At 55.6% G+C, this 27,567-nt stretch overlaps 12 protein-coding genes across 12 annotated transcripts; 9 read left to right on the top strand and 3 right to left on the bottom strand.

Moving 5' to 3' along the window:
• Window positions 1-620: 620 nt before the first annotated feature.
• EV422DRAFT_511730 (WD40-repeat-containing domain protein) lies at window positions 621-3,535 on the bottom strand. The gene is made up of 7 exons (XM_053069032.1): window positions 3,517-3,535; window positions 2,741-3,450; window positions 2,212-2,667; window positions 1,884-2,139; window positions 1,613-1,804; window positions 1,419-1,539; window positions 621-1,349 (listed from the first exon to the last, which is right to left on the bottom strand). Exons 2-7 carry the CDS (start codon window positions 3,239-3,241, stop codon window positions 1,010-1,012), a joined length of 1,866 nt encoding a protein of 621 aa, XP_052930108.1. The 5' UTR covers window positions 3,242-3,450; window positions 3,517-3,535; the 3' UTR covers window positions 621-1,009.
• A 430-nt stretch (window positions 3,536-3,965) lies between these two features.
• Window positions 3,966-5,823, top strand: EV422DRAFT_593381 (uncharacterized protein; the record flags this gene model as incomplete). Its single annotated transcript, XM_053073564.1, has 1 exon — window positions 3,966-5,823. Exon 1 carries the CDS (start codon window positions 4,375-4,377, stop codon window positions 5,821-5,823), a length of 1,449 nt encoding a protein of 482 aa, XP_052930109.1. The 5' UTR covers window positions 3,966-4,374.
• A 61-nt stretch (window positions 5,824-5,884) lies between these two features.
• Window positions 5,885-7,098, top strand: EV422DRAFT_511735 (uncharacterized protein). Its single transcript, XM_053069033.1, has 2 exons — window positions 5,885-6,642; window positions 6,726-7,098. The coding sequence occupies exons 1-2, from the start codon at window positions 5,895-5,897 to the stop codon at window positions 6,809-6,811; spliced, it is 834 nt and encodes a 277-aa protein (XP_052930110.1). The 5' UTR covers window positions 5,885-5,894; the 3' UTR covers window positions 6,812-7,098.
• Window positions 7,007-9,159, top strand: EV422DRAFT_511739 (uncharacterized protein). The gene is made up of 3 exons (XM_053069034.1): window positions 7,007-8,163; window positions 8,240-8,377; window positions 8,456-9,159. Exons 1-3 carry the CDS (start codon window positions 7,300-7,302, stop codon window positions 8,939-8,941), a joined length of 1,488 nt encoding a protein of 495 aa, XP_052930111.1. The 5' UTR covers window positions 7,007-7,299; the 3' UTR covers window positions 8,942-9,159.
• A 71-nt stretch (window positions 9,160-9,230) lies between these two features.
• EV422DRAFT_511741 (17-beta dehydrogenase 4 variant) lies at window positions 9,231-11,208 on the top strand. Its single transcript, XM_053069035.1, has 4 exons — window positions 9,231-9,473; window positions 9,820-10,605; window positions 10,678-10,914; window positions 10,983-11,208. The coding sequence occupies exons 1-4, from the start codon at window positions 9,264-9,266 to the stop codon at window positions 11,028-11,030; spliced, it is 1,281 nt and encodes a 426-aa protein (XP_052930112.1). The 5' UTR covers window positions 9,231-9,263; the 3' UTR covers window positions 11,031-11,208.
• On the bottom strand, window positions 11,209-12,249 carry EV422DRAFT_511743 (molybdenum cofactor biosynthesis protein C). The gene has a single exon (XM_053069036.1). The coding sequence runs from the start codon at window positions 12,079-12,081 to the stop codon at window positions 11,395-11,397; it is 687 nt and encodes a 228-aa protein (XP_052930113.1). The 5' UTR covers window positions 12,082-12,249; the 3' UTR covers window positions 11,209-11,394.
• A 234-nt stretch (window positions 12,250-12,483) lies between these two features.
• On the top strand, window positions 12,484-14,550 carry EV422DRAFT_562929 (IPP transferase-domain-containing protein; the record flags this gene model as incomplete). The annotated part of the gene is made up of 9 exons (XM_053072009.1): window positions 12,484-12,609; window positions 12,686-12,823; window positions 12,885-13,182; window positions 13,252-13,307; window positions 13,362-13,441; window positions 13,501-13,585; window positions 13,661-13,775; window positions 13,846-14,085; window positions 14,156-14,550. The coding sequence occupies 9 exons, from the start codon at window positions 12,484-12,486 to the stop codon at window positions 14,548-14,550; spliced, it is 1,533 nt and encodes a 510-aa protein (XP_052930114.1).
• Window positions 14,551-15,833: 1,283 nt separating this feature from the next.
• EV422DRAFT_15569 (Vasohibin-domain-containing protein) lies at window positions 15,834-17,643 on the top strand. Its single transcript, XM_053064931.1, has 9 exons — window positions 15,834-16,383; window positions 16,470-16,505; window positions 16,581-16,754; window positions 16,823-16,956; window positions 17,024-17,069; window positions 17,160-17,239; window positions 17,310-17,392; window positions 17,469-17,540; window positions 17,620-17,643. Exons 1-8 carry the CDS (start codon window positions 16,029-16,031, stop codon window positions 17,485-17,487), a joined length of 927 nt encoding a protein of 308 aa, XP_052930115.1. The 5' UTR covers window positions 15,834-16,028; the 3' UTR covers window positions 17,488-17,540; window positions 17,620-17,643.
• Window positions 17,644-17,814: 171 nt separating this feature from the next.
• On the top strand, window positions 17,815-18,825 carry EV422DRAFT_491245 (armadillo-type protein; the record flags this gene model as incomplete). The annotated part of the gene is made up of 1 exon (XM_053067515.1): window positions 17,815-18,825. The coding sequence occupies one exon, from the start codon at window positions 17,815-17,817 to the stop codon at window positions 18,823-18,825; it is 1,011 nt and encodes a 336-aa protein (XP_052930116.1).
• Window positions 18,826-19,068: 243 nt separating this feature from the next.
• EV422DRAFT_511754 (Fms-interacting protein-domain-containing protein) lies at window positions 19,069-21,636 on the bottom strand. Its single transcript, XM_053069037.1, has 8 exons — window positions 21,428-21,636; window positions 21,144-21,358; window positions 20,809-21,046; window positions 20,332-20,731; window positions 20,060-20,249; window positions 19,741-19,972; window positions 19,614-19,653; window positions 19,069-19,541 (listed from the first exon to the last, which is right to left on the bottom strand). The coding sequence occupies exons 1-8, from the start codon at window positions 21,584-21,586 to the stop codon at window positions 19,417-19,419; spliced, it is 1,599 nt and encodes a 532-aa protein (XP_052930117.1). The 5' UTR covers window positions 21,587-21,636; the 3' UTR covers window positions 19,069-19,416.
• An 80-nt stretch (window positions 21,637-21,716) lies between these two features.
• Window positions 21,717-23,440, top strand: EV422DRAFT_511757 (RNA polymerase Rpb7). The gene is made up of 6 exons (XM_053069038.1): window positions 21,717-21,926; window positions 22,012-22,281; window positions 22,530-22,580; window positions 22,663-22,731; window positions 22,805-22,888; window positions 22,963-23,440. Exons 1-6 carry the CDS (start codon window positions 21,915-21,917, stop codon window positions 23,014-23,016), a joined length of 540 nt encoding a protein of 179 aa, XP_052930118.1. The 5' UTR covers window positions 21,717-21,914; the 3' UTR covers window positions 23,017-23,440.
• A 1,316-nt stretch (window positions 23,441-24,756) lies between these two features.
• Window positions 24,757-25,534, top strand: EV422DRAFT_502608 (uncharacterized protein; the record flags this gene model as incomplete). The annotated part of the gene is given in 2 exon segments (XM_053068280.1): window positions 24,757-25,211; window positions 25,231-25,534. 2 exon segments carry the CDS (start codon window positions 24,757-24,759, stop codon window positions 25,532-25,534), a joined length of 759 nt encoding a protein of 252 aa, XP_052930119.1.
• Between the last annotated feature and the right edge of the window lie 2,033 nt (window positions 25,535-27,567).

A 27,567-nucleotide genomic window follows, 5' to 3' on the forward strand; every position in this document is an offset into this window, starting at 1 on the left:
AATCTGCTTGTCAATGGGTTTTCTGAGTGAACGAATCCCCACCGTCGCCTCGCATGGGATATGGGTTTGCTAGAGGTTAATAATACAAGGCTGGCCACGGCGGCGTTGCCGCCTCTAAGGTCCAGAAGGCTCTAAGCGCAGGTCCAGGGCTGGCCAGAGTGCAGTACCGGATATTCGGGACATTTTGACGGTCGGATGGTCTGGCCAGATGGTTTGGTCAGGAGTGGATAATCTAAACCAGATTCTTCTGGTTCATTTCCCGCCGTGGAGGGTGTCGGGCACTTTCTCATTCATTGTCTGGCCAGGGCTGGCCAGAAGTGCGGTACCGGATATTCGGTACATTTCACACGCGGGGTGTACCGGCGAAGGGTTTGGCCAGATGAAGTGGAAGGCTCTAATAAGTTCGCCTGGGGCGGCCCAGGGCTCCAAAGGCGCGCGTGGTAAGGCAAGCGTCCGAGAGAGCTCGCCGTGAAGGCCGTAAGTCCGCCGGTGAAGGCTCCAAGTCCGTTAAGTTCTGTATAGACGGGCGGCCACCGTACAGTACCTTCCTTCCCCTTCCTTCCGAACGCAATTGTGAGCAGTAAGCATCCCCGTTTTCAGCTTCAACCGCCACCAGGTAACAACCCCAATTCTTCACCGTTCTCAGCTTCATTATTACCACAGCACTGACGCGAGTTCTTTGACACACAGCTATCACGGCAATCACCTGCAACACCTGTACTGTACATGTACACACACCAGGTGCCGGTACACACACAACCGATCGTACACACACAATGCCGAAACGATGCAACCACGTTGGAGACGCCTACGTCGGAGAGGCCTACGTCGGGGGAGCAGTTTCAAACGGGGGAGGAGGAGGAGGGGGAGGAGGAGGCCGGGGACTCGGCCCGAGCGCTGGCTCTCACAGTAGCGGGAGCCGTAGCATCTTACGCACGATCGGCACCCGGAGCACCACTTAAATTACAAACCTCAACATCAACTCAACAATCCCCTATTTAACCCTACCCTACAACGCCTCATACGCCGCCAACCTCCAGAGCCCCACCCTCCCCTTATCATTCCCAACCGCCAGGTACCCACCCCCCGGCGAAAACGCCACCGAATTGACATACCCCAGCGGCGTCATTCCCGTCGGCCAGTTCAGAAACACCCGTCGTGTGGGCACATGTAGTAACTTCAGGGCATCCTTTTTGTCCCGCGAGGCCATGGCGAGGATTTGGGAGTCGGGGGAGAAGAGGAGGGAGGTGATGGGCGTTGTTAGGTTGAGGATTGTTTTGAGGGGGGTGGGGTGAGGGGTGTTGAGGTAAGCGGAGGGAGAGTAGATGTTGATGACGCCGGTGTCGGAGCTGGGGGGTGGGGGGAATGGGGTTAGGTGTGTGCGAGAAGGGGTTTGATGGGGATGAACTCGTTCTTACCCTGTGGCGATCAAGTCGGTTGAGGATACGGCGAGACAGGTGGCTTTGACACATCCTTCGTCGAAGAACCTGTGGGTGCATTTCCGGGTTTCTAGGTTCCAGATGTAGATCTCGCCGTCGCCTGCATCAAAACAGAGGGAGGAAATATAATCAGAGGTACGTTCACCAAAGCGGGGATGTGACTGCACACGTACCACCAAGAGAGTACATTGACTCCCCATCCGCGGAGAACTGGACGGCCACGATGCGTCCGTTCATCTTCAGGTTCCCAATCCATTGCTTGGTATCCTTCGACACGAGGATGATGTAGCCGTCGCGGCCGAGGAAGACGATGTACTTGTTGTTGGGGGAGATGTAGGATTGGGCGAGGCTTGTTTCGTCACGGCCTTAGGGAGATGAGAAAAAAGAGTAAGCAACTGGTCTTGCATCCCCAAACCGACATTCCAAGTATAATAAAATCCAAACCTCGTATCCCCGGTACCCTCATCACAACACCCTTCTCAACATCATACGAATAAAAAAACTTGCGTTTCCCCGTCATAACAACCTCCTTCCCGTCCGGGCTGAAATGGGCGGTGTGTAAAGGCAGGTCTTTGATGTGGATGCTCTGGATTTTGGGGTTTATCCGGCCGTCGATCTGGAAGAGGCGGAGCGTCTTGTCGTAGCCGCAGGTGAGCAGGACGGGCGCTGTTGGGTGGAATTCGATGGATTGGACGACCGACTGGAGGTGGGAAACCATTGAATTTAGTCACGAGGGGCTATGGAGATATCCAAGCGTTGGCGGACCCCGTACCTGAGAGTACGCCATCTGGTTGGCATCCTTCATCCGCACAATATCCAGCGACTCCGGGGACAACTGCTTCGCCTGTCTGCCTTTATCCACAATCCCCATACTCGTCCGCAGAATCCTCAACAAATCATCCGACGAGCTGCCCCCGTTCTCCTGGTCCCTTAATTTAATCGTCGCCCACTGCGGCGTCGGGTGCATCTTCACAAATTGCTGCCGTAACCGTTGCTCGTACTCCTTTCCCGTTAGAACCTTTTCGGAGTAATCTAGTCGGAGTTTGCGCAGGCGTTTGGAGTCGATGATGTTGACAGGGACGTCGTCGTCGTCGGACCAGGCGGCGGGGAGGTCGGAGGACAGCAGCTTTTCGGTGGTGGAGACTGGTGGTTGAGGTTCGGTCTCGGTTGTGCTGTCATGGATTTCCTCCGCGTGTTTCCCGCCTGTGTCGATGAAAAACCCAAAGTCCTAGAAGACAAGAACACCAAGTCAGCACCCGTTTCTCCCATTTCGGCCCTTTTGCACGTTGGGCAAGCCATACCTCTCCCGCATCGCTCCCCTCTAGGCCATCCCCTCCATCAATCACAATCTGATCCGCCTCCTCACTATGCCCCCGCTCGTCTCGCTCGTCATGTTCTCCCACCCCATACCCCCTTGCAGCCTCCACCAACCTCTCCCTCACACCCGTCACATCCCCACCAAACACCAATTCCTCCAACTCCAGCTCTTCATTGTCCTTCGGGTCCAAAGCAGCCGCTGCCTCCTCAGCAGCGGTCTCCTGTTCTTTGCTGAGTGAGGCGGAGAGGAGGGAGTCGGCGGCGGTTTTCTTTTGTTTCTTCTTTTGGGGGCCGTCCGTTGTTGTTGGTTGTGCGGGTTTTGGTGGGAGCGGGATGGCGTCGTCTGCTGATGTTGGGGGATGGGGTGCGGCTGCTTTCCGCTTGCTGCCTGTTCTTGTTTGTATGGAGGACATTGTGGTGCTTCTGTTGGTGGGGGGGGTGTTCTGCTCCTGCAATGTCGAGACTGTGCAAAGTGGGTTTCCCATTTTGGGGACGACCCTTTCTCTCGTAAGCGCAGGTGTGGCGCACGCTGCTCCGTCGCATGGGCGTCCCACTCTGCTTCCCACTTGACTTGCAAGCCCAAAAACACGCCGAAAAAGTTGGAAGCGGTTGTCTTGGACTGCTGTTGGGCTGCTTGGAACTCCTCTATGCTGCTGACGAGTGTACTGCGACGGATGGACGGGGAGACCGGCTGGTGCGTGCGCCAACCTTCAGATACCGCCTGAAACGTATATTCTGCTCAAAGTCGCGACTTTCCCAGCGAGCGGATCACATGCGACCGTGGGCACCAGTGTATATTCTGCATTCTCTCACCCCTCACTTTGCATTAGAAGAGGCCAGAGCTGATCATTGAACACAGGTGAGCTTTAAGTTGCTAGACTATGGAATATGTGATTGCGGGTCACTCCTTTATCGGCTGTAATGCCCTGCTTCCACGATACAACTCACGCGCGGCACTGACGGAAGCATCATTAGGTTTGGAAAGATTAGGGCACTGAACTCCCCAGCAATTCACTACTCCATGGCAGCGTCGATGTATGATCCTGGGAATTATGACGACTGCCAAAACCCTTATACTCAATGAGTTTGCACCTGAAGACGCAGAGGACGTTTTGTGGATGTTTGACCTGGACGGGTGGACGACGGTTTGGAAGCGAAGGGGGGTCCAGCTACGTGCTTTGATCACTTCGCTGGCCAACAGTGGGAGAGAAGTGCCATGCAATTTGATTTGATTTGGCAGCACGGAACTGCGTTACTTTGGTCAAGTCGTTGGAGGCCAGCAGTCATCCATTGACCGGCATGGGCGTTTCTCCCTGCGGGGGCCAATAATGACATTCAACTCCTGTACAAAGTGCCTCTTCCATCGCGTTAGAGTGACATACCCGCAGCCATCTACTCCAGCTGGGCTTCCACCTATTCCGGACTCTCACATTCCCCCCCGCGGCCAAAATACCAGATTGTATGCACGAGCAGTGGGGTTGGAGTGTTGGGGAAAGCCCGAAAGCGACGCGTTCGAGGGTTGTTCGTCCCAGACGCGTTTTAGGAACCGTGCGTTCGCTCTCACACAGGGTTGTCTGTTCCTTCGGAAACTCCTGGCAATCCACCTCCCAACAGCAACATGAAGCCGTTCTGTGAATCCACAAGAAAGATAGCCCTCCTGGCCCTCCTCCTCACCTCCTCCAGCGCAACCACCTTCACCACCCACTACGACATCGACCTCTCCTCCCTCCTCCACCCCGGCATCCCGCGCTACACCCCGCGCGCCGCATCCCACCCGCCACCCCGCCACCTCCTCCGCCGACAACAATCCCCCGACCTTACGACCCCAATAGCCCTCGACTTTACCTGCGACCCGTCCCTCCCGCCGTCCCTCCTAACCCGCACCCAAATCGCGCAGATCTCCACCGGCTCAACATCAGCCCTGCCGGGACCAGACTCAAACACATGCACAAAAGCCCACGCCACGATCCTCCGCGCCCTCACCCGCATCTCGCACGTCATCTACCTCCGCACCCCGATCACCGTCTCCGCCCAATTCTTCTCCTTCTGCGCGGCCGCGCAAACACCCTCAAGCACCCCGGACGACCTCACCCAGTGCAGGAACGCCGCGGAGGTGCTCGGGTCCGCCGGGCCGGCCGGGTGGCACGAATGGAACGCGACGGCTGCGGGGGCGGTCGGGGTCGACGCGGCGTACCTGTACCCATCCGCGTTAGCGAGACAGTACGCGCCCGCGGAGCTGGCCCTCCAACACCAAGTCGTCGACATCTCCGCCAGTTTCAATTCCGAGCCGCTGTGGTGGTTCCCGACCCACGACGACCCCACGGGCGGGGCGGGCGGGCCGGCGTCCACCTCGGACTCTGATTCATCCGCGTCGGTGTGGTCGGCGGCCCTCGCGTGGGCCAGGCAATGGGGCGGAAGGGTGTCGCCGCCCACACGGCTCCGGGGGCAGATCTACGATTTCGAGCAAATCTGCTTACATGAACTCGTCCACGGCCTCGGGTTCATGTCGTCGTGGTTCCCCTACCTGTCGCCGACCGCCCTCCTCCCCGCAGCCCCTCTTGTCTTGAACGGGGTGAATGTGGGGTTGAGCAAGGAGTATGTGTTCAACAAGTGGATGCGCGATGTGGCGGGGGGGAGGTGGATGAGCGAGTGGGCGGGGGAGATCTATGGCGCGGCGGGGAATGGGACGGGGATGGAGGGATGGGAGGAGACGTTTCGGGCGAGTGGGGCATACGTGGTGGCTGAGCGGCTGTACAATCGCACGGCGACGCGGCCGGGGGCCATGGCGGTGTATTACCCAAAGTACACGGGTGGTGGAGCGAGGAGTCGGGCCCCGGTGGAGATGGCGTACGCGTTGCTGTACACGCCCGCGCGGTACAGCCCGGGGAGCACGATGAGCCATGTGGATAACGCGGTGTATTCGGGGACAAGGGAGGTGCTGATGCGCGCGTTTGGGACTAGTGGGGTTGGGTTGGATGGGTATCGGCCGAGGGGGGAGCCGATTGGGGAGGTCGTGCAGGGCGTGTTGGCGGCGATGGGGTATGCTACGAGTTTTTTTCAGCCGTAGAGCGTGGGGACGAACGTATGTGCAGCTCTTTCCATTTTTGTACAATGTCCAACAAATATCACATCAAACACATGTTCGCGGGATGTGCAACGTCAGTATATGCAACAGTCCTTTTTCTTACGAGAAACGCCGGTCTCAGGAGGTATATGTATGTACAAGAAGAAAAACAACTACGGACGGGGTTGCAGAGATACTCCAGGGATATAACCAACTACATACAGCCCATCAGCGAAGCAGGCAGGGGCCACGCAAACCACGAATCAGTCGTACATCGTAACAGCACACAGCTAACCAAAGGACAACACTACGCTGCCGTGTATAAAACCTTCCATTCACTCGATCTTCGCCTCCTTCACCCCCTCCTCAGCCGCCGGCGCAACAGCCTGCACAGGGTACGCCCCAGCCACCCCGGTCCCAGGCACGGTAACCAGCCTCATCTTCCTCACCCACATCCTCCGTCTCGTCAAACTCGACATATACGGTGCACGCCTAGGGTTCGCCCACAACTGCCACCCGCCGGTGTTCGGGTCGACGTCGGCCCACCCGACATCGAGCAGCCAGTCGTCGTCGGCCCATTCCCAGTCGCCGAGCGGGTCGGGCGGGGGAGCGAAGAGGTCTTTTGTGGGGCGGGAGAGGGTGCCGGTGGAGTCGGACCAGGCGCCGCGAAACCAACAACCACAATACTCCCATCCCCCGTCTTCCTCGCCTCCTTAACCGCCTCCTTGAAAGTGTCCACCTGGAACTTGAGCTTCTTCAGGCCTTCCCAAAAGTCCACGGGGCTGATGATCATGGCCTTCCCTCAACATGTTCTGGCTGGGGCTGGCGCGTGAGATGGTCGTTCGAGTCCGTTCTAAGAGGTTATCAACGCTACAGTATAAACACTACCTCTCGTGCGTACCCACCCCATAGATCCACCGACTTTCATCATCATCCCCGGTCCCTACTTGCGACTTGCGAGTGTGTGAGCTGGTGTGTGAGGCATGTGTGAGGGCTTTCACTCAAGTTTCAACGCGTTGTGAGGGCTGCTGTGGACGGCTGCACGCGAAAGGGAGATCGCGCGCGGTGGACACTTCGAACCCCGGCCGCTTTCATTCCCAATGCGATGTCGGGGGTCAAGATGTCGGGTTCAATCTCGCAATTGCGGCATGTCTGGTCTGGCCGCCTTGTCTGGTCTGGTCTGGCGCGACCTACACAGGGGGATGGGTCGCGTATTCAAGATGCAACTCGGTTCAGAGTGCCATCGGGAAGGGAAGGGAAAGGGGTGTGAGCTTTGGGCCTAAGCTAGTTAACTATCTACGTACCCAACTACTGTACTGCACCCGTCTCCTCTCCTTTCTACATATCTACCACAAGGGAGCCGGATTCCGCTCCCACGGCCCCACATTCCACCGGGGTCGATGACCTTGATGTCGGGAATAAGCTTAACTCGGACTACCCTCCCACCAATGACGAGTCTACTTCCTTCCTTCCCCCTTGATGTCATGCCCCCGGCTTCTGTCATTTTCGAATCAACCCAGCTCAGAAATAAGGCAGGACAGGAGGGATCCACGTTCGCCGAAAGCGCACGGTCAACAGATCGGTTTGCAAAAACGAGCACCTCATCTATTCGTTTCCGAAAACACAACCATGGCAGCTGTAGTCGACCCCAACACCCCGACCCCCGCAGGCACCAACCTCACCACCGTCAACGTAACCCTCACCCTCGACACGCCCACCAATAACTCTGTCGTCGGTTTCGGCGACGCCACCGCCCCCGACGCAAACTTCCGACCCGTCCCCATCCTCCCCGCGCCCAGCACCACAAACACCAGCACAAATGCCACCGCCCCGCGCCCCGGGGGAAGTCTCGGCGGGCCGCCCCGCGCGTTGGTCCTCCAATCCTTCACGGACCTCCAAACCTCCAACCTCAACTCCGCCATCTTCGGCTTCCTGACCGCGTGGTGTCTGTACACGACGTACACGGCGTGGCGCGCGTACCGGTCCCGGCGCAAACCGATCTACCTGCTCAACGGGCTGCAGACGACCCTCGTGGCGATCAAGACGGTGTGCGCGACGTGCTACGCGACGCTGAATGCCGCCGGGCTGGACTGTGCCGCCCGCAGCCCATTGATGAATGTGCCGCTGGTGTTGGCGTGGGACAGTATCTGGGCGATCATGTTGGTCAAGCTGCTGTTGTTTACGGAGTGGAAGAGGACTAGTAAGGCGCTGGTTGGGGCGGCCGCCGTGGCGCATTTTGCGGTGGTGGTGTATGGGGTCGTGAGGCGCACCAGCACCGTGTCGGTGACGGGGTTGTGTGGGGATAAATATCCGTTGGTGTTCAAGCATCAGTATGCTATTGAGGTAAGAGCGAAACAGAGCCCGGCCTTTTTTTTGCGTTGGGCACGTTGTGATTTTACTCATCATGTGAGATTTACAGTTGGGGCTGGAAATCGTAACGACAGGCATGCTCCTGCAAGGCATCACCTCGCGACGTCGCGGGGGTGTGTTTGCGTCCACGAAAGAGGTGTTTCGACAGCTGCAGGCGAATGAACATACGAGAGTGTTTTTCGCCCTCGTACGTAGACCCCCGGTCGTCTCGCCTCCCCGACCCCAAAATCTCAACTGATCTCACATTTTCTGATTTTTTTTTTAGATATTCGTAACACTCAAAATCCTCTTCACCTACGGCAACTTCAGTCTGGTCGCCGGGCTAACACACGCGGTCGACTCGGCTCGCTCGGCCGTGGTGTCATGGGCGCTCGTGAAGGAACAGCGCAATTCAGTAGCGCGGAAACACGCCGCGGCCGCCGCATCCAAAAACACTCAAAGCCAGAACGCACGGTCCCGCAACCAAAGCGCCAAACCGGGCGGAAAAGCAGGGTATGACACACAAGGCAAAGGGGACGGGACTGTAAAGACAATGCAGAATGGTGCGGTGAGGAATACACGTATCGCCACCACACCCCCAGTGCAGGAATCGCAGGATGAGGATTTGGATCTGAGTTTTGGGGATATACCGGGGTTTGATTACCATGGGCGGGATGATGAGGAGGGGAGTCGGGATGCGTTGGCGCGGAAGGGGGAGGAGGAGGGAGACGGGAGTCGGGAGACTGTTGCTGGGGATGGTGATATTGTCTAGCGGAGGTGAGGGTTGTGTTGTCGGGAGTCGGAGCGCTAAGGGATTAAGCCGTATGTTCTATGAATATGTCAAGTGTTCATATACGTATAGGTACTGTACGGAATGGGCTTTATTGGGACGTGCTGCTCTTTTGGGTGGGTGGGTTTTCTGAAGGGCGAGGCCCAGTGCGCACATCCTGGTACAGTACGCTATCCTAAATATAAACTCCCTGCCACGCGTGACGCGCTCGAAATTAAATTCACATGTCATTCGAGCCATCGCTCAAAACCACACCCGGCTCAGCAAGGATCCCGCTTGTATCTCATCTCAACGCACAGCAACAATGGCAGAAATTTACGGACCAAGCGAGTACGAATACACCGAGCGTGATCTCGCTCTCTACGCCCTCGGCGTCGGAGCCACGCGCGAAGACCTCCGATGGGTTTATGAGAATGACGAGAACTTTGCTCCTCTGCCGACGTTCGGTGTCGTGCCGCCCTTTAACACGATGATGGAGACGCCATTTGGTGACTTTTTGCCTGGGTTCAACCCGGTAGGTGGATTCGACTTTTGGGGATGAACGTGAGGCGGGCGTGTCGTAGCACGCCGAGAGCTGGTGGAGGCTGTTGGAAGCAAATATGGCAGAGGGTGGGAACAATGGGCGGTGACAGTGCGGTGTGTGCTGGAGATGGGAGAAGACGTGCACCGAGGGGAAACAGGTTATTCGAGAATGTGCTGCTGTGGATGATTATGGGGCGGAAAGGTGGGAAACGAATACGGCGCAAGCGGGCGCGGTAAACTGCGGACATGGCAATTGAATCTGGATGCACATCATTGTGTCAACTGACGATGTGATATTTTGCGGACGCATTTACTAAATGTCCTCAATCGGTTCTCAGATGATGCTCTTGCACGGTGAGCAGTACCTGGAACTGCACCACCCGGCCCCAACATCCGGCAAGCTGATCACAACGGGCAAGATTGTGGACATCGTCGACAAGGGCAAAGGCGTCGTTGTCGTCATGGGCACAACCACGAAGGACGAGGAAGGCAACGTGATCTACTACAACGAATTCTCCAACTTCATTCGTGGCGTCAAAAACGTTGGCAACAAATCGGGAAAGGACCGTGGACCGGCGACCGCCTCCAACGACCCACCCAACCGTAAACCCGACGCGATCGTGCAGGAAAAAACCACCGAAAACCAGGCGGCGTTGTACCGTCTCAGTGGTGACACCAACCCCCTCCACATTGACCCGAACATGAGCAGCATCGGCGGGTTCGACGTGCCAATTCTCCACGGCCTCTGCAGTTTCGGCATCTCTGCGAAACATGTCTTGAAGCACTTCGGAGAGTCTGATGGGTCCAAGGTCAAGAGCATCAAGGCCAGATTCTCGAAACACGTCTTCCCCGGCGAGACGCTCCAGACGGAGATGTGGAAGGAGGGAAACAAGGTCATCTACCAGGTCCGCGTCCTCGAACGGGACGCTATCGCCATTTCGAACGCTGCACTTGTCTTCCACGGTGATGCGAATGATGCATCAGCATCCGCTGGCGGTGCTGCTGAAGCGTCTGCCCCGGCTGGCGTTTCTGCTCCCGGGTTCAAAGCCAGCCCCGTCTTCGAGGCGTTGAAGGCTGCCATCGAGAGCGGATCTGAAGAGGAGCGTAAAGCTCGGGTTGGCAAGGTGTGTGTCGGCCCAATACACCTTTTTGCATGCCTCATGACGATTCTCATCCCATCCCCACTCCCAATCCAGACAAAAGCCCTCTTCCAATTCAACCTCACCACCAGCCCCAGCTCCGAGCCAACCTCGTGGACAGTCGACCTCAAGAACGGGCTCGGCAGCGTGAACCTCGGGCCCGCCAAGAACCCCGACGCAACCGTCATCGTTTCCGACGACGACTTTGTGGCGTTGGCGGCTGGCAAGGCGAATGCGCAGAAGCTGTTCATGGGTGGGAAGCTGAAGGTTAAGGGCCAGATGATGTTGGCTATGGTGCGTTTATTAGTTGGGTTTTCGGTCCTTATGAGGGGGATTTTGGAACTGATCTTCTCTTGTTACAGAAACTGGACTCGGTCTTGCAAGAAGCTCGCAAGAAGGCAAAGTTGTAGATTACCAAATAATGCGGCGGATGGTACACATATAGCGTAGGCGTGTATTTAGGAACGTTGTATGAGCACGGCTTTGACCGAAACCAGATGTAGTTTGGGAAATCTTATAGATCCTGTTTTTCGCCTTTTCCTTTCGCCGATTTTCCCACGACAGTTTCCACGCTAAGTGCTTTGCAGACCAGTGATATTTGTTTGCAAGTATTGCTGCTGTCTATGATGAGTGGGCTTCCAAAAAGAATACATCATCTATCTACATACGCTATCCTAAACTCCCTGCCACGCACATTTGTCGGAGATCGGCCACCTTCCCCAGCAGAGTCCATGTGCACAACGTATCCTCTCTTCAATACATCTTCAGTCACAACTACTCCACCGCCCAATCCCCACTCCTCCCGCCCGACTTCCTCACCACCCTAACATCCGCAATCCGCATCCCCTTATCCACCGCCTTACACATATCAAACACCGTGCAACACGCCACTGAAACCGCCACCAGTGCCTCCATCTCCACGCCCGTCGGGCCATGACACGCTACTGTCGCCCGTGCCTCCACATAGTGCCCAGCATCCTCCCCTCCATCTCCACTGAGCGTCAACCCCACATCGATCTTGGTAAGACTCAGCGGATGACATAATGGAATCAACGTCCCCGTCTGCTTTGCGGCGTTGATACCGGCGATCTTGGCGACCGTTAGGACGTCACCCTTTTTGTGCCCGTTGGCGCGGATCAGAGAGTGAGCGTGGGAAGAGAGGTAGATGCGGCCTGTGGCAGTGGCGGTGCGGTGGGTTGAGGGCTTGGGTGTTACGTCGACTATTTGAGCGCTACCTGTTTTTGGGTCGGTGTGCGTTAGGTGCAGTGATGCGGAATGGGGAGATGGTGGTAATGCCGGTTTCGTTTGCGAGGGAGGTTTATATTGAGTCTCGATTCTGCGGATCTGTTTGGAATGGGAAAGCGGCTGGTGTGGGAGTTGTTTCCGGTCTACAAAAATTGGCCGACATTGTAGAGCCACCTTGCACGATGTTGCAAGATGAACCACCCGGCGATAGGACATGACCTGGTGAAGGGAGGCTGGTCAGGTCCGGTGCGGACTGCAGTGAGAGGGACACAGCGGAGAGGTGGCACTTGCCATACAGATATCCAGTATCCTCAATAGCTTCCTGTACGCTCCAGTGCTTGCGGTTATGCTCGATCCCTACTTGCGACTTGCGAGTGTGTGAGGGCAGACTCAAGTTTCAACGCGTTTTTTCGAAGGAGGCGAAAACGGTGGGACTCCGAGGGAGGGAATTAGAAGACTTTGCAACGCACGCTGAGGTGCATGGAGTGAGGGACAATAAGCCTCATACATATCTACATGCTACTGGCACCCCTCCCAAGCCTTCTCAGCCGCACGGGGACGCTTCTCGCCCGACTTCATAGCCACCAAAATATCAGAGTAGCGGCAATTGGTAGCAGAATGAGCACCCACCAACGCAAGCCGGTGTTCGCCGTAGTAGGCACAACCGGCGTCGGGAAATCACAACTAGGGATAGAGCTCGCAAAAGCTATTGGCGGGGAAGTCATTAACGCGGACTCTATGCAAGTATGTCTGTGCGTCTCCTTTTGGTTCGGAGTTTTCGGACAGTTTGACCAACATACCATTCTTCCCAAAAGCAAAGGTGTACAAAGGCCTCGATATTGCAACCAACAAAGCGACGATGCAGGAACGCGACGGCGTGCCACACCATCTGATGGACTTTGTTGAACCATCGGAGGAGTATTCGGTGATTGAATTTGAGAGGGACGCTTTACGTGTGGTACGATCGGGTGGTCGTCTCTTCACAGTGACTGCCTGGATAACCGTCTGGCGGATATCAGATAGACGAGGTCCACTCCCGGAATCGCATTCCCATCCTCGTCGGCGGGACAAACTACTACATTCAATCCGTACTGTGGGAACAGCAGATTATCTCGTCGGCAGCGGGTTCGGATCCAGAGCGGGTGAATCCAATGGCAGGGGATAGAGACGTGATCCATCCGTCGCTGGCTGCTCATCCGTTACGAGCACGCATTGCGGAAGCGTTGGCGGCTACGCAGAGCGGGACGAGAGGTCCTGCGCTCAATGCCAGCGCGGACAGCGTGGATTTGCTGGGGTTGTTGGCTGAGGTTGATCCTGGTACGATTACCCTTTTGCCGTTGAATGGGAGTGCGCTGCAACTTACTCATGATGTATGTCTACATGTAGGCATGGCGGACAGATGGCATGCGAAAGACACCCGCAAGATTCGTCGGAGTTTACAGGTACGGTATCCTACAGTTCTTCCCTCTTTGCCCTCCACTGACGGTGTCATCTAGGTGTTCTATACGACTGGCAAGGCCCATAGTACACTACTAGCCGAGCAGAAGCAATCGGGAGAAGCCGGGAGTCATTTGAGGTTCGCGTAATATAAAGGTATTCGGTTACAAACTTGAAAATGACGCCTGGTCTTGCTAGGTTCGACACATGCGTGTTCTGGATCTACTCTGACCCAGCAACGCTATACCCACGCCTCGACGCACGTGTGGACGAAATGACGAAAGTGGGTCCCGGCTTGATGTTCCCAAACAAAAGTTCAAGTGAAGTATTTTAGAAACTCATCCCTTCCGCTCCACAGCTGGGGCTCTTCAACGAACTCTCAGAAATGCGCCACAGAGTCCGCTCAGGACAGGTCCTCGGCGCTCCCGCATCCGGCTCTGCAGATTATACGCGCGGGATCTTACAAGCCATAGGTGTGCACCACCCTTCTCGATTATCATCACCACACCCCCGTTCCCCAATTGACTAACTCCTCCTGTAAAGGCTTCAAAGAGTTCTCCCCCTACCTAACCGTGCTCGAATCCCCCCAGCCACCATCACCAGACGCACTAGAAAAACTGAAATTGGAAGGCTTGGAACTGATGAAGCGCGCGACGAGACAGTATGCGAAACGGCAGGTTACGTGGTTGAGGAATAAGATGGCTGGGGCTGTTTTGGAGGAGACGCAGGGTGGGAGTGGGGAGGTGCGGGGGAGGGCGGCGTTTTATGTATTGGACGCGTCAGGTAACGATTGGTTACCTTGCGAAACACGGAGAAATTGTCGCTGATGGAATGGGTACTTCTCAAATGTTAGATATCGCAAAATGGACCGCCAACGTCTCCACCACCGCCCTCACGATCGCCCGCACATTCCTTTCCCCCACCACCTCTAACGAGCAGCTACCCTTCCCATACACCCTCACCCCCCTCGCCTCTCAACTCTTCCCACCACCACCGCATCCATCACCGGAACACCCCACCCCAAATAAACCAACATGGAAAAAACACACCTGTCCCTTCTGCATCGACACACAAACGGGGAAGCCGAAGGTGTTGAATGGGGAGCATGAGTGGAGGGTGCATTTGGGGACTAGGGGGCATAAAATGAGGATGGGTGGTGGGGAGAGCGGGAGGAGAGGGAGACGGAGGGAAAGTGGTGGTGGGGATGTGAGCAGGGAGGAGGTGGCGGGTAGAATAGATGTGGAGTAGGTAGGATGTACGGTTTTTTTTGGGTGGCAGAGACGTGGAACGTCCCCAACCATTCACTTTCTCGAACGTATCGACATCGTGTGGGGGTCTTCGAAGGGGGAACGCGGAAAGTGCGAGGAATGTGGAGAAGGGTGCTTGTTGTTGTTGTTGTTGATGATGACGGCGCCGGTGGGGGGGAGCGAGCGGAGACCAAGACGTGGGTCGTTGATGATGCCGACGACGGGTGCTGGGGCGTTCCAACACCTACCAGGCGGGGCGGTGCGTCGGAAATCACCTCAGCAATCGACAAGGGGGAGGGTATGCGCATCAATGGAAGCAGGAGGGCGGAACGCGGCACCACACCCCCACCGCCCACCGACGACAGGCCGGCAACCGCATCCCCTCGGTACAGCCGTCGACAGTCGTAGTCCATCATCCACCCACACCCCCATTGCCCAAGAAGACCAACAAACAAACCTATCCACAAAAAAATTCAAAAGCCTCCGCCTCCCCCAATACCCCACCCTCTCTGCCTCACCCTGCAGCACCCAATCAAATGGACACCCCTCCACACAACCCCACCTCCTCACCGCCCCACAACACCCCCGACACAGCTGTACAAACACCTCGCGGATCATATCAACGCCCGGGTCGGGTCAGGGCCACGTGACACCGGGTCAGGAAGACGTGTTGGGCGATGAGGAGGGGTGATCAGCGGGTGGTTGAAGAGGGTGGGAGGGGAAGCGGGGAGTGGCGATAGTGAGATACGATCGAAGATACATTGGCCTCTAGCATACCACCGAACTACTCCTATTTGAATCTCATCCCTCTCCCGGTACAGTACAAAAAAAAGATTTACGGTGAGGGAGGAGGGGGCTGCGTGTACTGTACAGTATGTTACAGAGTATGGACAGTACGTGGGCTCACAGCGCGTTACGAAGCAGGTTACGAAGTTCCATAGGCTCAGGGCATTGCATTGGGAAGGAACGCTCAATGGGAAAGGCAATGGGAAGGCTGGCCAATGGGAAGCTGTGGTGCGAGATGGACATGCTGTCTCCGAATATCGAGAGAATGGAAATGAATGAAGCTGCCCCAAACCCGCGCACATCTTATCTGCTGAGGCCCCTCCACGCTCACCGCCAACCCCGCATACTCTCCACACTCGTACCCCAACATCATGCCATGTGTCCTGTCAGAATCGGACGGAGATTTATCCTCGCGCCATCGGAATTCGACAGCGCGTGCGGTGTCAAGCCCGTCACTTTAATGCGCTCCAGTCAGCTTCCTCCATACCTTCCTCCATACATACGGTTCCACTTACATCAGCGCGGGTTCGGCAAGCATAAACACATAGGAGTTACAAGGTCGCCGGGTGAAGTGGACGGGCGCTTAATCAACCTACACACACCCGTCTCGAGGACAACAGGGGACCGCGGGGGGCAATTCAAAGCCGCTGCTCAGTCGGGGGATTTATCGCCGTCCCCCTCCCCCGTCGAAAGATGACAACTCAACCCGCACATCCCCTCATCCCCACCTCAAAATGGGCCACCATCCTCTCCCACGCCCACGCCCGCATCGAATCCTACGGCGGGATCGAGCGCGTGCTCGCCGAGCTGCAGCTATCTCCTCCACCGATTATCTCCGACACGAAGCCGTCGGAATTGGATACAGCGACGTTAGATGATATGACGGAGGATGAGGTTAGGAAGTGTGAAGAGCTTGCGGCGAGGGTGGATGGGATTGTGAAGAGTGGACGTGTGAGGGGCGTGGGGAATATGTATGCGGTGCATCCTAGACCGCCTCCCGTTGGTGGGATGGGGATGGGGCCAGCAGAGGGGAGGTTGAAGGGCGTGCGTGAGTGATTTGATTTTGAGATTGAGCCTTCTTCGAGGGGTGCTGTGAATGAGGAAACTGATTTGTTGCCGTGGGGTGGGTACAAGAGATGTACATTGAGAAATTGGGGTACTGCCATTTGGGTAAATGTCGCCCCGTCCTTTGAATCTACATATACCTGCCACACATTTACGCATGGGCTGATTATATTCTCACAGGCACAACATTCCACGAAATCCGCAAGACCGCCTCCACCCGCAACCTTTTCCGCCAAGCGCAAGACATCATCGCCGCTGGGCTGCCCATCAAATGTCTCGAGGCTGTCGTCGTTGCCGCTTACCTCACCGCGTCCAACAACCCAGTGTCTTCTACTGCGGATATCGATCGTATTCGTATGTGCGATCATGCGGAATTTAACTTCAAAAGGATACTAACTCATGATTGATGATTGCTTTCTTAGCATGTAGTTTCAAATCACGGCACGGGGCAGATACATATAGGCATATCGTCTTGTTGGTCAGGCATGGCGAGCGGTGGGGATCGGTGGGGTTGTCAAGGAGGAGGGAGTTGGCGGGAAAGGATCTGGGATTCAAGGTTTGTTGCGATATTTGGGGCGGCGTGTGCAGGTTTGGAAGTGTACTTACGGTGGTTGTGTATGTAGAGCTTGCAGGAAATCTTGAGGGATTTTGAAGCGGGATACCGGACGAGTACGTGCCCTGGGAATCTGCAGTCGATCAAGACGACGTACGATGGGCTGAACCACTTTCCTCCCGTTCTTTCTTTCCCACTACCCATAGATGGCCACGTTCTCCTAAAGACGAAGCTAGGTTTACCGTTCTCGCACGACACGACGAGCAACGAGCGTGTTGTTTGGAAGGTGAAGTCCGTGCGGCATATCAAATTGACGGGATACTGATCAACTGATACACCTTTCAATACCAATGTAGTGCCTCACCCTGTCGCATGATGGGTCACATGTGTTGGACCATGAGCGGTTGCTGGAGCGCTATTTGAGGGGTGTGCGGGGCGGGTGAGTACACAGCGGGCGAAGGTGGTGATATATTGTGATGACCTATCTAACATGGTTTTGGGGCGGCGGGGCCTAGGTTCAATCCGTTCTTGTGATGAAGGGGGTTGAGATTTGCTTAGCGGTAGCCTGTATGTAGATTTCTCGAGAGGTAGCGAACTGGGTTTATTGCTGTACGGAATGGTAGATTGAGACGATGGATTCACAATGATCGACTGGGGCGGTTATAGGGTTACATGCGCCGCGCCACAGCCAATCACAGCCTTCGAAATGCTCCTTTTTTCGCAACTGTTTCTTCAACGCCCTCCCATACAGTAGTACACTCCCTTCCTCCAGCACGCACTCGGCTTCTGCAAACTCCTTCGCTCCGCCATACCCTCGTCGCTCACTATCTGCACTTCTCTCCACGCAGGAACCTCGCCACAATGACCATTTCAATCGACGCAGCAAACGTCCCAAACGTAGCAACCGCAACACCCAAAACCTACGCCCTCCTTGACGCCCTACTCAACCCTCCAACCACTTCAACAACCTCAACTCCAGGCACAAACCTCCACAAACGCTTCCGCGCCCTCTTCACCCTCAAAAACCTCAACACCCCGGAATCAGTTCACATCATATCAAAAGCATTCAGCGACCCCTCCGCGCTCCTCAAACACGAGGTCGCTTATGTCCTCGGTCAAATGCGAAACACCGCCGCTATCCCGAAGCTCTCGGAGGTTCTGAATGATAATAACGAAGATCCCATGGTTAGGCACGAGGCGGCTGAGGCCCTCGGGGCGATTGCGGATGCTGAGGCTTCGCTACCGCTGTTGAGGCGATACGTTGAAGGCGGCGACCTGTTTGACACCGCGCCCCGTGTCGTGGTCGAGACATGTATCCTCGCCATCGACCGCATAGCGTACGAAGAGGCTCGCAAAAACCGTCCTGCTGCCTCTCAGACAGAAGACCCATCTCCGTATGCATCCGTCGACCCCGCACCCCCACTCAGCGCCACAGAGACCAAGTCAACCCAGGAGCTGAAGACGATCCTCCTCGACCCGGCATTGCCGCTCTTCACTCGCTACAGGGCGATGTTTGCGCTCCGCAACCGCGGGGATGAGGAGAGTGTTTTGGCACTTGCGGAGGGGTTTGGAGACGAGAGTGCACTGTTCAGACACGAGATTGCCTACGTCTTTGGCCAACTCCAACACCCGGCCTCGATCCCTTCCTTGAGCACCCGACTCCGGAATACCGCCGAAGAATCCATGGTCCGCCACGAATGCGCTGAAGCCCTCGGTTCCATTGCCACCAAGGACTGCATGGACCTTTTAGAGGAATATAGGAAAGACGCCGATGTGGTTGTGAGGGAGAGCTGTGTGGTTGGGCTGGATATGGCGGAGTACGAGAATTCGGCGGAGTTTCAGTTTTTGGACGGGGTGGAGGTCAAGGCATAGAGTAGACCATCACATTTTCTCGCCAGTACCCAGAGTCAGACCACCTTGCGTAGATCGCCCCTCCCTGCATTTTCATTTGTGTATCATACTGTGCTTCCATCTATCTATCTATTCACGCATCTTAGCCATTTCAATACACTCACACCAAACCACGTTTGCGTACAGTACATGCCGCATGCCACGGCAAGTATACAACTTCCTCATCACGGCCATCAAACATTTTACACTTAGAATTTACATGCGCGAGTAACAGCCAATAAACAGCCCACGGATCTAGAGTCTTTTCTGGAGGCGGCAACGCCGCCGTGGCCAGCCTTGTATGTATGTACAGTACATGACACGCAAGCATAGATATAGCCCGAGATGACAAGTGTGGCAACACATGTAGCCACACACGAACAACATTTTGATCTCTATTACCGCTGTATGGATACATGCCCACATGCATCCCCCCCGTTGTGCGGCGTCATCCCCAAAGTGTTACTTCGCTGTTCGTGAACAATGGTGCGTGTATATATGACGGACGCTTGTGAAGTAGGGAGAACGTGAAAGTACCCCTAAAGATTGTACGTGGATGCGGATGCCCTTTCCTCAAACGCGGTCTACCGCCCCCTCGCGTTCCCGCACAACCAGCTTGACCTCCGGCGGAGTCGCGCCCGCGGCCGCGGTCGATGGTGGAGGAGTTGAGAGCGTGACTTCTGCGAGGGGTTCGTCGTCTGATGAGAAATAGGGGTTATGGTGAGTAACACAACACGAACACAGCAGAGGGTGAATGTGAGAAACTGTACCTCCTGCAGCCGATAGGAGTTCAAACGTCGCGTTTTTGGCCTGTCGGAGATGAAAACATGGATGAGACGTTGACACCTGCACGTCCATCCCCCATTCCACAAGATGAAGCCTCCCCCCAAAACTTACATCCCCAACCCTCCACCTAACCCCCTGCCCCTTCTCCCCCTCAACAATCCCCCCAACCTGCCCACTCAACGCCTCCAAAACGCCAACCCTATATCGCACCATCTCCGGCAATCTGGTAAAATAGTACCGAAACGTGCCCAAGGCGCCCGGGTACGAGAATCCACAGAGTGCTTGCGTCCAGATGTAGGCGTACCCGCCGGCGAGCGAGGGGGAGAAATGGAAGGGTTGGGCGCTGAACGAAAAAAAAGTGGGTTTTACAATTAACGGCTCGCGGGGGGGGGGGGGGGATCAAAGGGTGGGATTATGTTTCTGCACTTACTCGCCACCCAAAAACGCATTAGCAGGGTTAGGTGACACCAACCCCGTATCTTCCGGCCACAGACACGACGTCAGCATGTGGGAGGGGATGTGCGGCCAAGGTTTGGCCGGTTCGGCGGCGACGACGACGATTTGGAGGTTGGTGAGGTAGCTGAATTTTAGAATCGCTATTGGGATTGGGGTGCTAGCTGCTGTGAAGACGGATATCACCGGTGAGAATCAAATGGGCACTTCAAGGTCGGGGGAAGGGTTGTGATAGATAGATTGACTTACGAGGAGAATAGATGGTCATAACGATCTCCAATGGGTGTTTACTGTAATACGTCGCAGACCGGTCAGCGTGGCCTTTATCTTTGGTCTGATCTCGCGCGTGTTGGTCGATGTCGATGTCCATGTCGTCTGCTGAAGCGCTGCGGTCCACGGCTGGTACAGCTGCCTCGTTGATTTCCTTTTCCTTCGTTTCTGAGGAGGTTTTGGACTCCATCCGCATTGTAGCAGCGAGGTCGATATCGCCTTTGATCTCCACGCTAAGTTCGTTTTCGGCTGTTGCCATGTACCCGAGGGCGTGCTTGTACAGCACGTAGAGCGGTTCTGGGAGGAGGTTGGCTTGAGACGCGGTGGCGCGTTTGGCGGTGGTTTCGATGTTGAGACGTTTCTGGAGCGGGAGTGTGGCCTGGTGGTTCCCCAATCATCAATCAATACACGCGCAGATAAATCCATAGTAACCCCCGGGTACACGCCATACGACACCTTTAACGCCTCCATCAACTCCTTATCCAGCGCCTCCAACTCTGCCGTCTCCTTCGATAACCCGATTTGAGCACGCGCAAGCTCCACCTCGAGCGCCTTCTCCTCCTCGACGAGCCGGATCCGCTCCTCGAGTTCGTAGTTGAGCCGCTTCAGCATGATGTCGTGGGAATCGGTGTCGGTGGCTGCGTCGAGCGAAATTTCGGCTTCTGAGACGAGCTCGATGTTCTGATAGTTTGTCCTGATAAAAACCATGCACAAAGATGAGATTTGCTCCGCAATCTATGTAATCGCTAGCTTCCTTGATCCCAAAATCACAGATAGACAGACCGACATACTCAAGCTTCTTGCAGTCAGCGATTGACTGTTCAAAGTGGCGTATCTCATACAGCAAGTTCTGCAGTTCCAGGTTCAGTTTGTCCATGCTATGCTTCGCCTCCTGGGTTGCCTGCTTCCGCTGGGCGGTATGAGACAAGGCTTTGCGCTGCGTCTCTAGGAGCTCCATGAACCGGACGGCTGCTACGTTCGATAGGCCGGCTTGGATGGTCACCGTCTGCCAAAGGACATACATAACGGGGGTTGAGGGGATATTCGTCGTGGCTGGAATTTCAGATCCACTTACAGCGTTGGGTTCTGTTGCTTTGCTTTCATCCTCCAGTCTTCGCTTCTTGTCGGCCCTGGCCTCTTCACGAATGGACTCGCATATTGGGCCGATTGCGGCCACATGGGGTAGTGTCGGTGTCTCCTGCTGCTCGGACCTCTTCCGTTTTTCGATGGACATTGTGTTCTTGATATCAAACTCAAGTCTCGGGGAGCAGCAGGTCCTTCCTGTCCTGCTTCCTGTCCGCGCGTGTTAGGGAACCGTGCCTAACCCTAAACCTAACCCTAGCCCTAACCCTAACCCTAACGAACCCTAACCCGAACCCTAACCCTAGCCGTCTATAACCCTACCTCGCGTGCGTATGGAACTTGCCACTGGGAAAACCAGGGACAACTTGGACGACGACAAGCTTCATTTTGCGTCGACGACGCCCCACCCCAACCGCCATCCACATCGGATCCGCTCCCACCGGGCCGTCTCTAGATCCCCTTGACCCACCAGAGCAGCCATGTTCTTCCTCGTAAGTGAGGGGTCATTCACTTCAAACGTGCAATGCACAGGAGCTCTTCCCCGTCCCACACTGATCTCACCCCCGTCCCGCGCAGAAATACCTCCACAAAACAATCCGCCTGCCCCCCTCCTCCTTCGGCCCGCACATGCGATCCCACGTCGAGCGGCGCCTCTACGACGAAGTCGAAGGGAAGATCGACGGGCGGTACGGGTACATCATCTCCGTGCTGCAGATTGTGGAGATTGGCGCCGGGGTGCTGCAGCCCATGACCGGGTTGGCGGAATTCAATGTGGTGTATCGGGCGTTGGTGATGAAGGTGTTTAAGAATATGGTTGTTGATGGGGTTGTGACTGTTGTTAATCCGGTAAGCGTTTGGGGTGTGGGTGGGAGGGGGGGTGTGGGAGAGTGGGCGGCGTTAATGAGTTGGATGCGCTCGGTGGGCGTTGGCGATTTCTGGGGAGCGTAGCGAGCCTCTGGTGCTCCAGCGAAGGCGCGGGGTCTGCCAGGGATATGAAGCATCCATGGTTCATGGCGGAGCGCTTATGGGGCACCGAACCCTTCTTGTTTGTCGTTGGAGACCGCCGGCATTGACTCTTTCCTTACCTCTTTTAGCTAGGATTCTGGGTGGAAGTAGGCCCAATGACGATGTTTGTCGCATCTGCCGTAAGTATCGGGAAATGCCCCTCTTCATATTCCACAATCTCGATCATTCACTCACATCACATCACTCACCCAACTCCCCCAGCTGATACCCTCCTACTTCAAATACGACCCCAGCGCAAACCCGCCAGCCTTCGTGTCCGATTTCGGTGACGTAAGTACCCGTACCTCACAATAACGGGATATACCCCACCTCTAACGCATCGTTTGACCGCATTGCGACCTAGGAATCAGGCCAAGCCTCACGGATAGAAAAAGGCATAGCGATCCGGGCGCGGATTATTGGGATACGGACTGAGGCTACGGATATTGTAAGGCGTTAACACCTCGATTGCAGCCTGAATCGTTTTACGGCAACTTATGAGGACGAATACTTTTCTTTTAGTTCTGCGTCGGAACGATCAAAGAAGACTATCTCGGCCCACAAGCCGGGGTATAAACCCCTCCTCTGATTGCAACGATAGTCATCCCGATGGCGATGCATTTTCATTTTTGGAAGAACGACAAAAGAAAAAACGAGAACGTATACATGGCATCTATCTATGTATTCATCTGATCCGCAGACGTTTTTTCCGGCAATCGTTGCTGTTCGATCTTTGCCCCCGCTTTCGAATACTCGAAGACGACGGAGAAAGTTGAGGTTGATGCAGGGGCAGGAGGGGTTACGACGACGGGATGGCATGGATGAGGAAGGGGCTTGGGGTGAGCAAGAGCGGCGGTCGCGCGGTGATGAGGGACCCGGATCTTGCTCTCAGTCAATTGAAAGACTGGGACGAGGGTGGGTGAGGTTTTAAAAAGAAGGGCGGGATGCGGAAGGAGGATGGAACGTTGGAGGGGGGTTCAAAGAGAGGGGTTGACAAGGGGCGTGAGTCGGGCGGGGGGGGGTGATGGATCTGTGGGGCGTGGACGGGAGCGGGAGGAGGTGACGGCCCGGACAGTCATGCACATGTCCGCTGCAGGATTTGCAGAGGGAAGCCTCGATCGAGGAGGGGGTGGACTGGATGGTGGGGAAACTGGCCACCCTTTTATGAATGTGGGATGGTCTTTGGGGGCATATGTTTTTCGTGTGTTATTGAACTCAAACTCTTCAACTTGCTTGATTCTGTGTTGTATTCCTATCAGATGATATGATACGTGCTTGCGCAAACGTAACATGGGGAAGACGGGGTATTGTGCGTGGGACGGTTGACAATAGGCGGGTTCATGGTGTTAAAGCATAAGTACCAAAATGTCCCTCATCCCCGCGCTGGACGGCTGCATATGAGCGTCAGGAGACGGGATTGGCGCCGAGTCGGTCGATGAGGCCTTCATCTTGTTGGTTCTCTGGGGTAACGGCCCTCATACGACACTAGGATCAGCCTTCGGCGCGGAATTATAATTATCTATACTGTCTTCTGCACGGAATAATTTAGGGTTAGGGTTGAACAACCCTAGCACCTAAGTCATACTCAGCGTGTTTCTTCAGTAGCTATGACAAACGCCTGTAGTGCGCTATAGCCGAAAAGCGCCCCACATATGGATTTTATCCACCTAATAGGACGACCGATACGTCGAATAAGTCACCCCCCTTGACACTGGATGGTTAAACAAACCGCCGTAACTCACTGTTTGCCATCCATACCGAACTCGTTTCAGTGGACCAACTCTTGAGAGTATTCGTTCATCGGTCGACAACGTTATCGGCAAAAACACGCTGTTACTAGTAGCCACTCAGTGGAAACGTTTTCGAAGCGGGAAATTTACGGACAAGCGCATATCTTTCTTCGCCATAATAGAACCCCAATGAGTTTCATAACCGTCAAATATGGAGGTAAAAAGCCATCTGTCCAATGCCCTCACCCCTCATCCCTCCTTTCATTATCTCAACATCTAACCGGTACCTCTCGCCCAACCAGCCAACGAAGAACGCCTCGCAAACCCCAACGTCCTCTCCTCCGTCCTCCTAAACCACCTGAAAACGGCGGAAGGTCATTATTGACTTTGTGAAGAACTGTGGTGATAAACGGGAAGGAGGAATATGTCCGGAGGAAAAGGTCCAGCGGGAAACTATTTAAGCGCACCGCTTCTCAACAGATGCCCTCAGTCATACATCGGAGTGAAAACACGAAAAAAAACAACATCAAAACGCTGGCGCTACCACCACCGCTCCAACTCCTGGTCTCGCATCTGACCGTCCCCAATGGCGGAGGACGGTCCATTCCAGTACTGGATCACCCGGCCAGTCGGACGGCTGAAGAATTTCATCAGGCCACCGGATGATGAAAACGAGGCAAACGTAGTTCCTGCCGGCGAGGCTGTTTTCCGCGCAAGGTCAACCTTCATCACCGACACCGTCTTCAGTGCCTGGCATCTCCTCGCTATCTACCTCAGAAGCGAGGCCGACGACTGGCTATCCACCCTCGACAATGATCCCCTTGTTTCCCCGGCAGGAGACGCAGCCGGGAATCACAGAATGCGGAAAGGACTCAATAAGATGATCCAGGACACCTTGAGAATCATTGCCACGGATGGTGACCGGGGCAGTGTTGATCCGGTACTCCTGGAAACCTATACTACCAAGCTCCAGCCAACCATGATGACCGGCTACCATTTCGAACAACACGACCTACCTGACGAACCTCCAAACAATGCTCAGTACCTCTTTACTCGAAAGATTCTTCGCACCGCAGCCAACACTCCCACCGGGGAAGGGTGGACGGATTATCGGTTGCACTTCCTCCACCACCCAACAACCCACTGACCACCTCGCAACCCCACCCATAACCTCCACCCCACCCACCAACGCCTTCGACACCACAACAAAAGCCGCAGCATCCACCACGCAGGCCGCCACCCTCGCCGCCTACGTGGAACACGACCCTGCCAAGCGGGACTCCGAGAAGAATCAGGAGGTGGGGATCAGAAAGGGTGGGAAGGGGACGTTGCCGCCGAATCTGGTTGAGGAGAATGGGCCGTGAGGGAGGATATACGCCTTTTTGTAATCTGGGCCTGTTCTGGGGGAGGGCCGCGCCAACCCACATTATTTTGCGCGGAAGGCCTAACCTGTAAGAGAATGCTCGCAGAGATCTGTATTCTGAACGTTTATAAAGCTCTCGCTCGATGATAACTAAAAAGGAAAGGGAAGGTCCAGCGTACTCTGCTATGTAGGGAAGAAAACAATAAACTGTGCTAGTGTCACGTGGACGCATGGGAGGCTTCTCTCACACCCCCCTTAAAACTCGAAGAGTTTTACAGAGAAGCACAGAGAATGAGAATGGGGATGGGGATGGTGAAGTCGGTGGTTGTTTCGTTTTGTGGTGACGGTGGTGATGCCTAAACTTCCGAGGAAATGGGGTCGGCAGAGGACCGGTGTCTCATTGTTGGTCGCTTGCGGTGGGGTAGGAGGGGTCGTCGGCGGTAGGGGTAGGCGGGAGGGGTTCGTGTCGGTGTACAGTAGTCCAGATCGGCCAGTTGTTCTGGTATGCGGCGAAGGCCAGGGATTTGGCGACGGCGTGGAGCGGTACCCAATCGGCAGTGTGCGGGGGTTACCCTGATCTGCGAGCGAGATAGAGCATGCGGCCGTATGTTTTGCGTTCACGTAGAATCTCCGCATATGGATGGCCGTCCGCGCTGACTGTGTACAGTGGTGGTTTGTCGGCGGTGTAGAGTCGGAGGACGTCGCAATGAAAGACGGGATGTTGTCGTGCGAGGGTTGGGGGTAGTTTGACTTCATACGTATTTGGTTGGGGACCGACCTTGACGACCAGGTATGGACCGAGGAATTGGGGAAGGATTTTGAGGTTTGAGTTGGGGAGGTTGCGGTATTCGGGGACAGTGAGAGTGTTGCGGTGGCCCAATACATGCGTGCCGGGACCAAGGCGGGGAACTTGGGGAACGCGGCGGATGTGGGCATAAGCGGCGAATCGGTCTTAGGCTTCGCGGATACGCTCCTTGAGAAGGACCACAATGTCCCCCATGCGGCCGGCCCATCCTGTCTGCTCTATGGGAGGAGGAAGGGTGGTTGCCCCCATGTTGCGCGGTGTCTGGAGATGAAATCTAAGATCTGCCTTGAAGGGAGTCACTCCGGTAGATGCGTTGATGGAGTCGTTATAGGCAAATTCGAGTGAGGCCAGATAGCGAGACCAGTTGCGACCGGTGAGATCCAGTGTAGCCGCTAGCATGTCTTTGAGAGTTTGAATTGCCCGCTCTGTTTGTCCATCGGTCTGTTGATGCGCGGCGGTTGCGATGGCTGTTTCGAAGCCGAGGTAGTCGGATATGGTACGCCAGACCGCAGCCGTGAATTTGGTGTCGCGGTCGGTGACCAGGGTGGATGGAATTCCATGGAGCTTGATGACGTGTTCGCAGAAGAGCTCCCCAATCTCTTCGGCTGTCACTTCTCTGTGGGTCGGAATCAAGTGAACTCGCTTTGTGAGTCGGTCTACGACGATCATGAGCAGGTCTCTGCCTTTTGAGTCCATGGGCAGGAAGGCGAAATCGAGGGTGACGTCGGACCAGCGAGCGTGAGGGATCGGTAGCGGTTGGAGAAGTCCGTGGCGGCGTCGACCAGTCTTGGCTCTCAGGCAGTTGTCGCATCCATGGACGTACGCTTCGACGGAGCGCTCCATTTTCGGCCAGTAGAAGTGGTGTACGAGTCTCTCCCATGTGCGAAACCATCCGGGGTGGCCAGCGGCGCCGGCAGTGTGAGCGTCGTGAAGCAATTGGAGCCGCAGCAGGATATCTGGTACGTAGAGGCGATGTTCGTAGAAGAGGAGCCCGTCTTCTTCTGTGTAGCGCCGCTCTTTCTGACTGCGACCGGTGATCGGGCGCTTGAGGGCTGTGCGTATGGTGTCCGCCAGAGGGTCTTTGGGTAGCGCTGCGCGAATGATCTCGTGTAGGTCGGTGGACGTGGTCACAATGGTGGAGATCTTGGCGACGTTGCTGCATTTGGAGCACTTTGGCGCATAGTCTGCTTGTCGGGATAGGAGGTCCGCTAGGGTATTCGCCTCACCGG

Source organism: Fimicolochytrium jonesii (assembly GCF_025526975.1).
Source record: "Fimicolochytrium jonesii strain JEL569 chromosome Unknown EV422scaffold_1, whole genome shotgun sequence".
Lineage (NCBI taxonomy): Eukaryota > Fungi > Chytridiomycota > Chytridiomycetes > Spizellomycetales > Powellomycetaceae > Fimicolochytrium > Fimicolochytrium jonesii.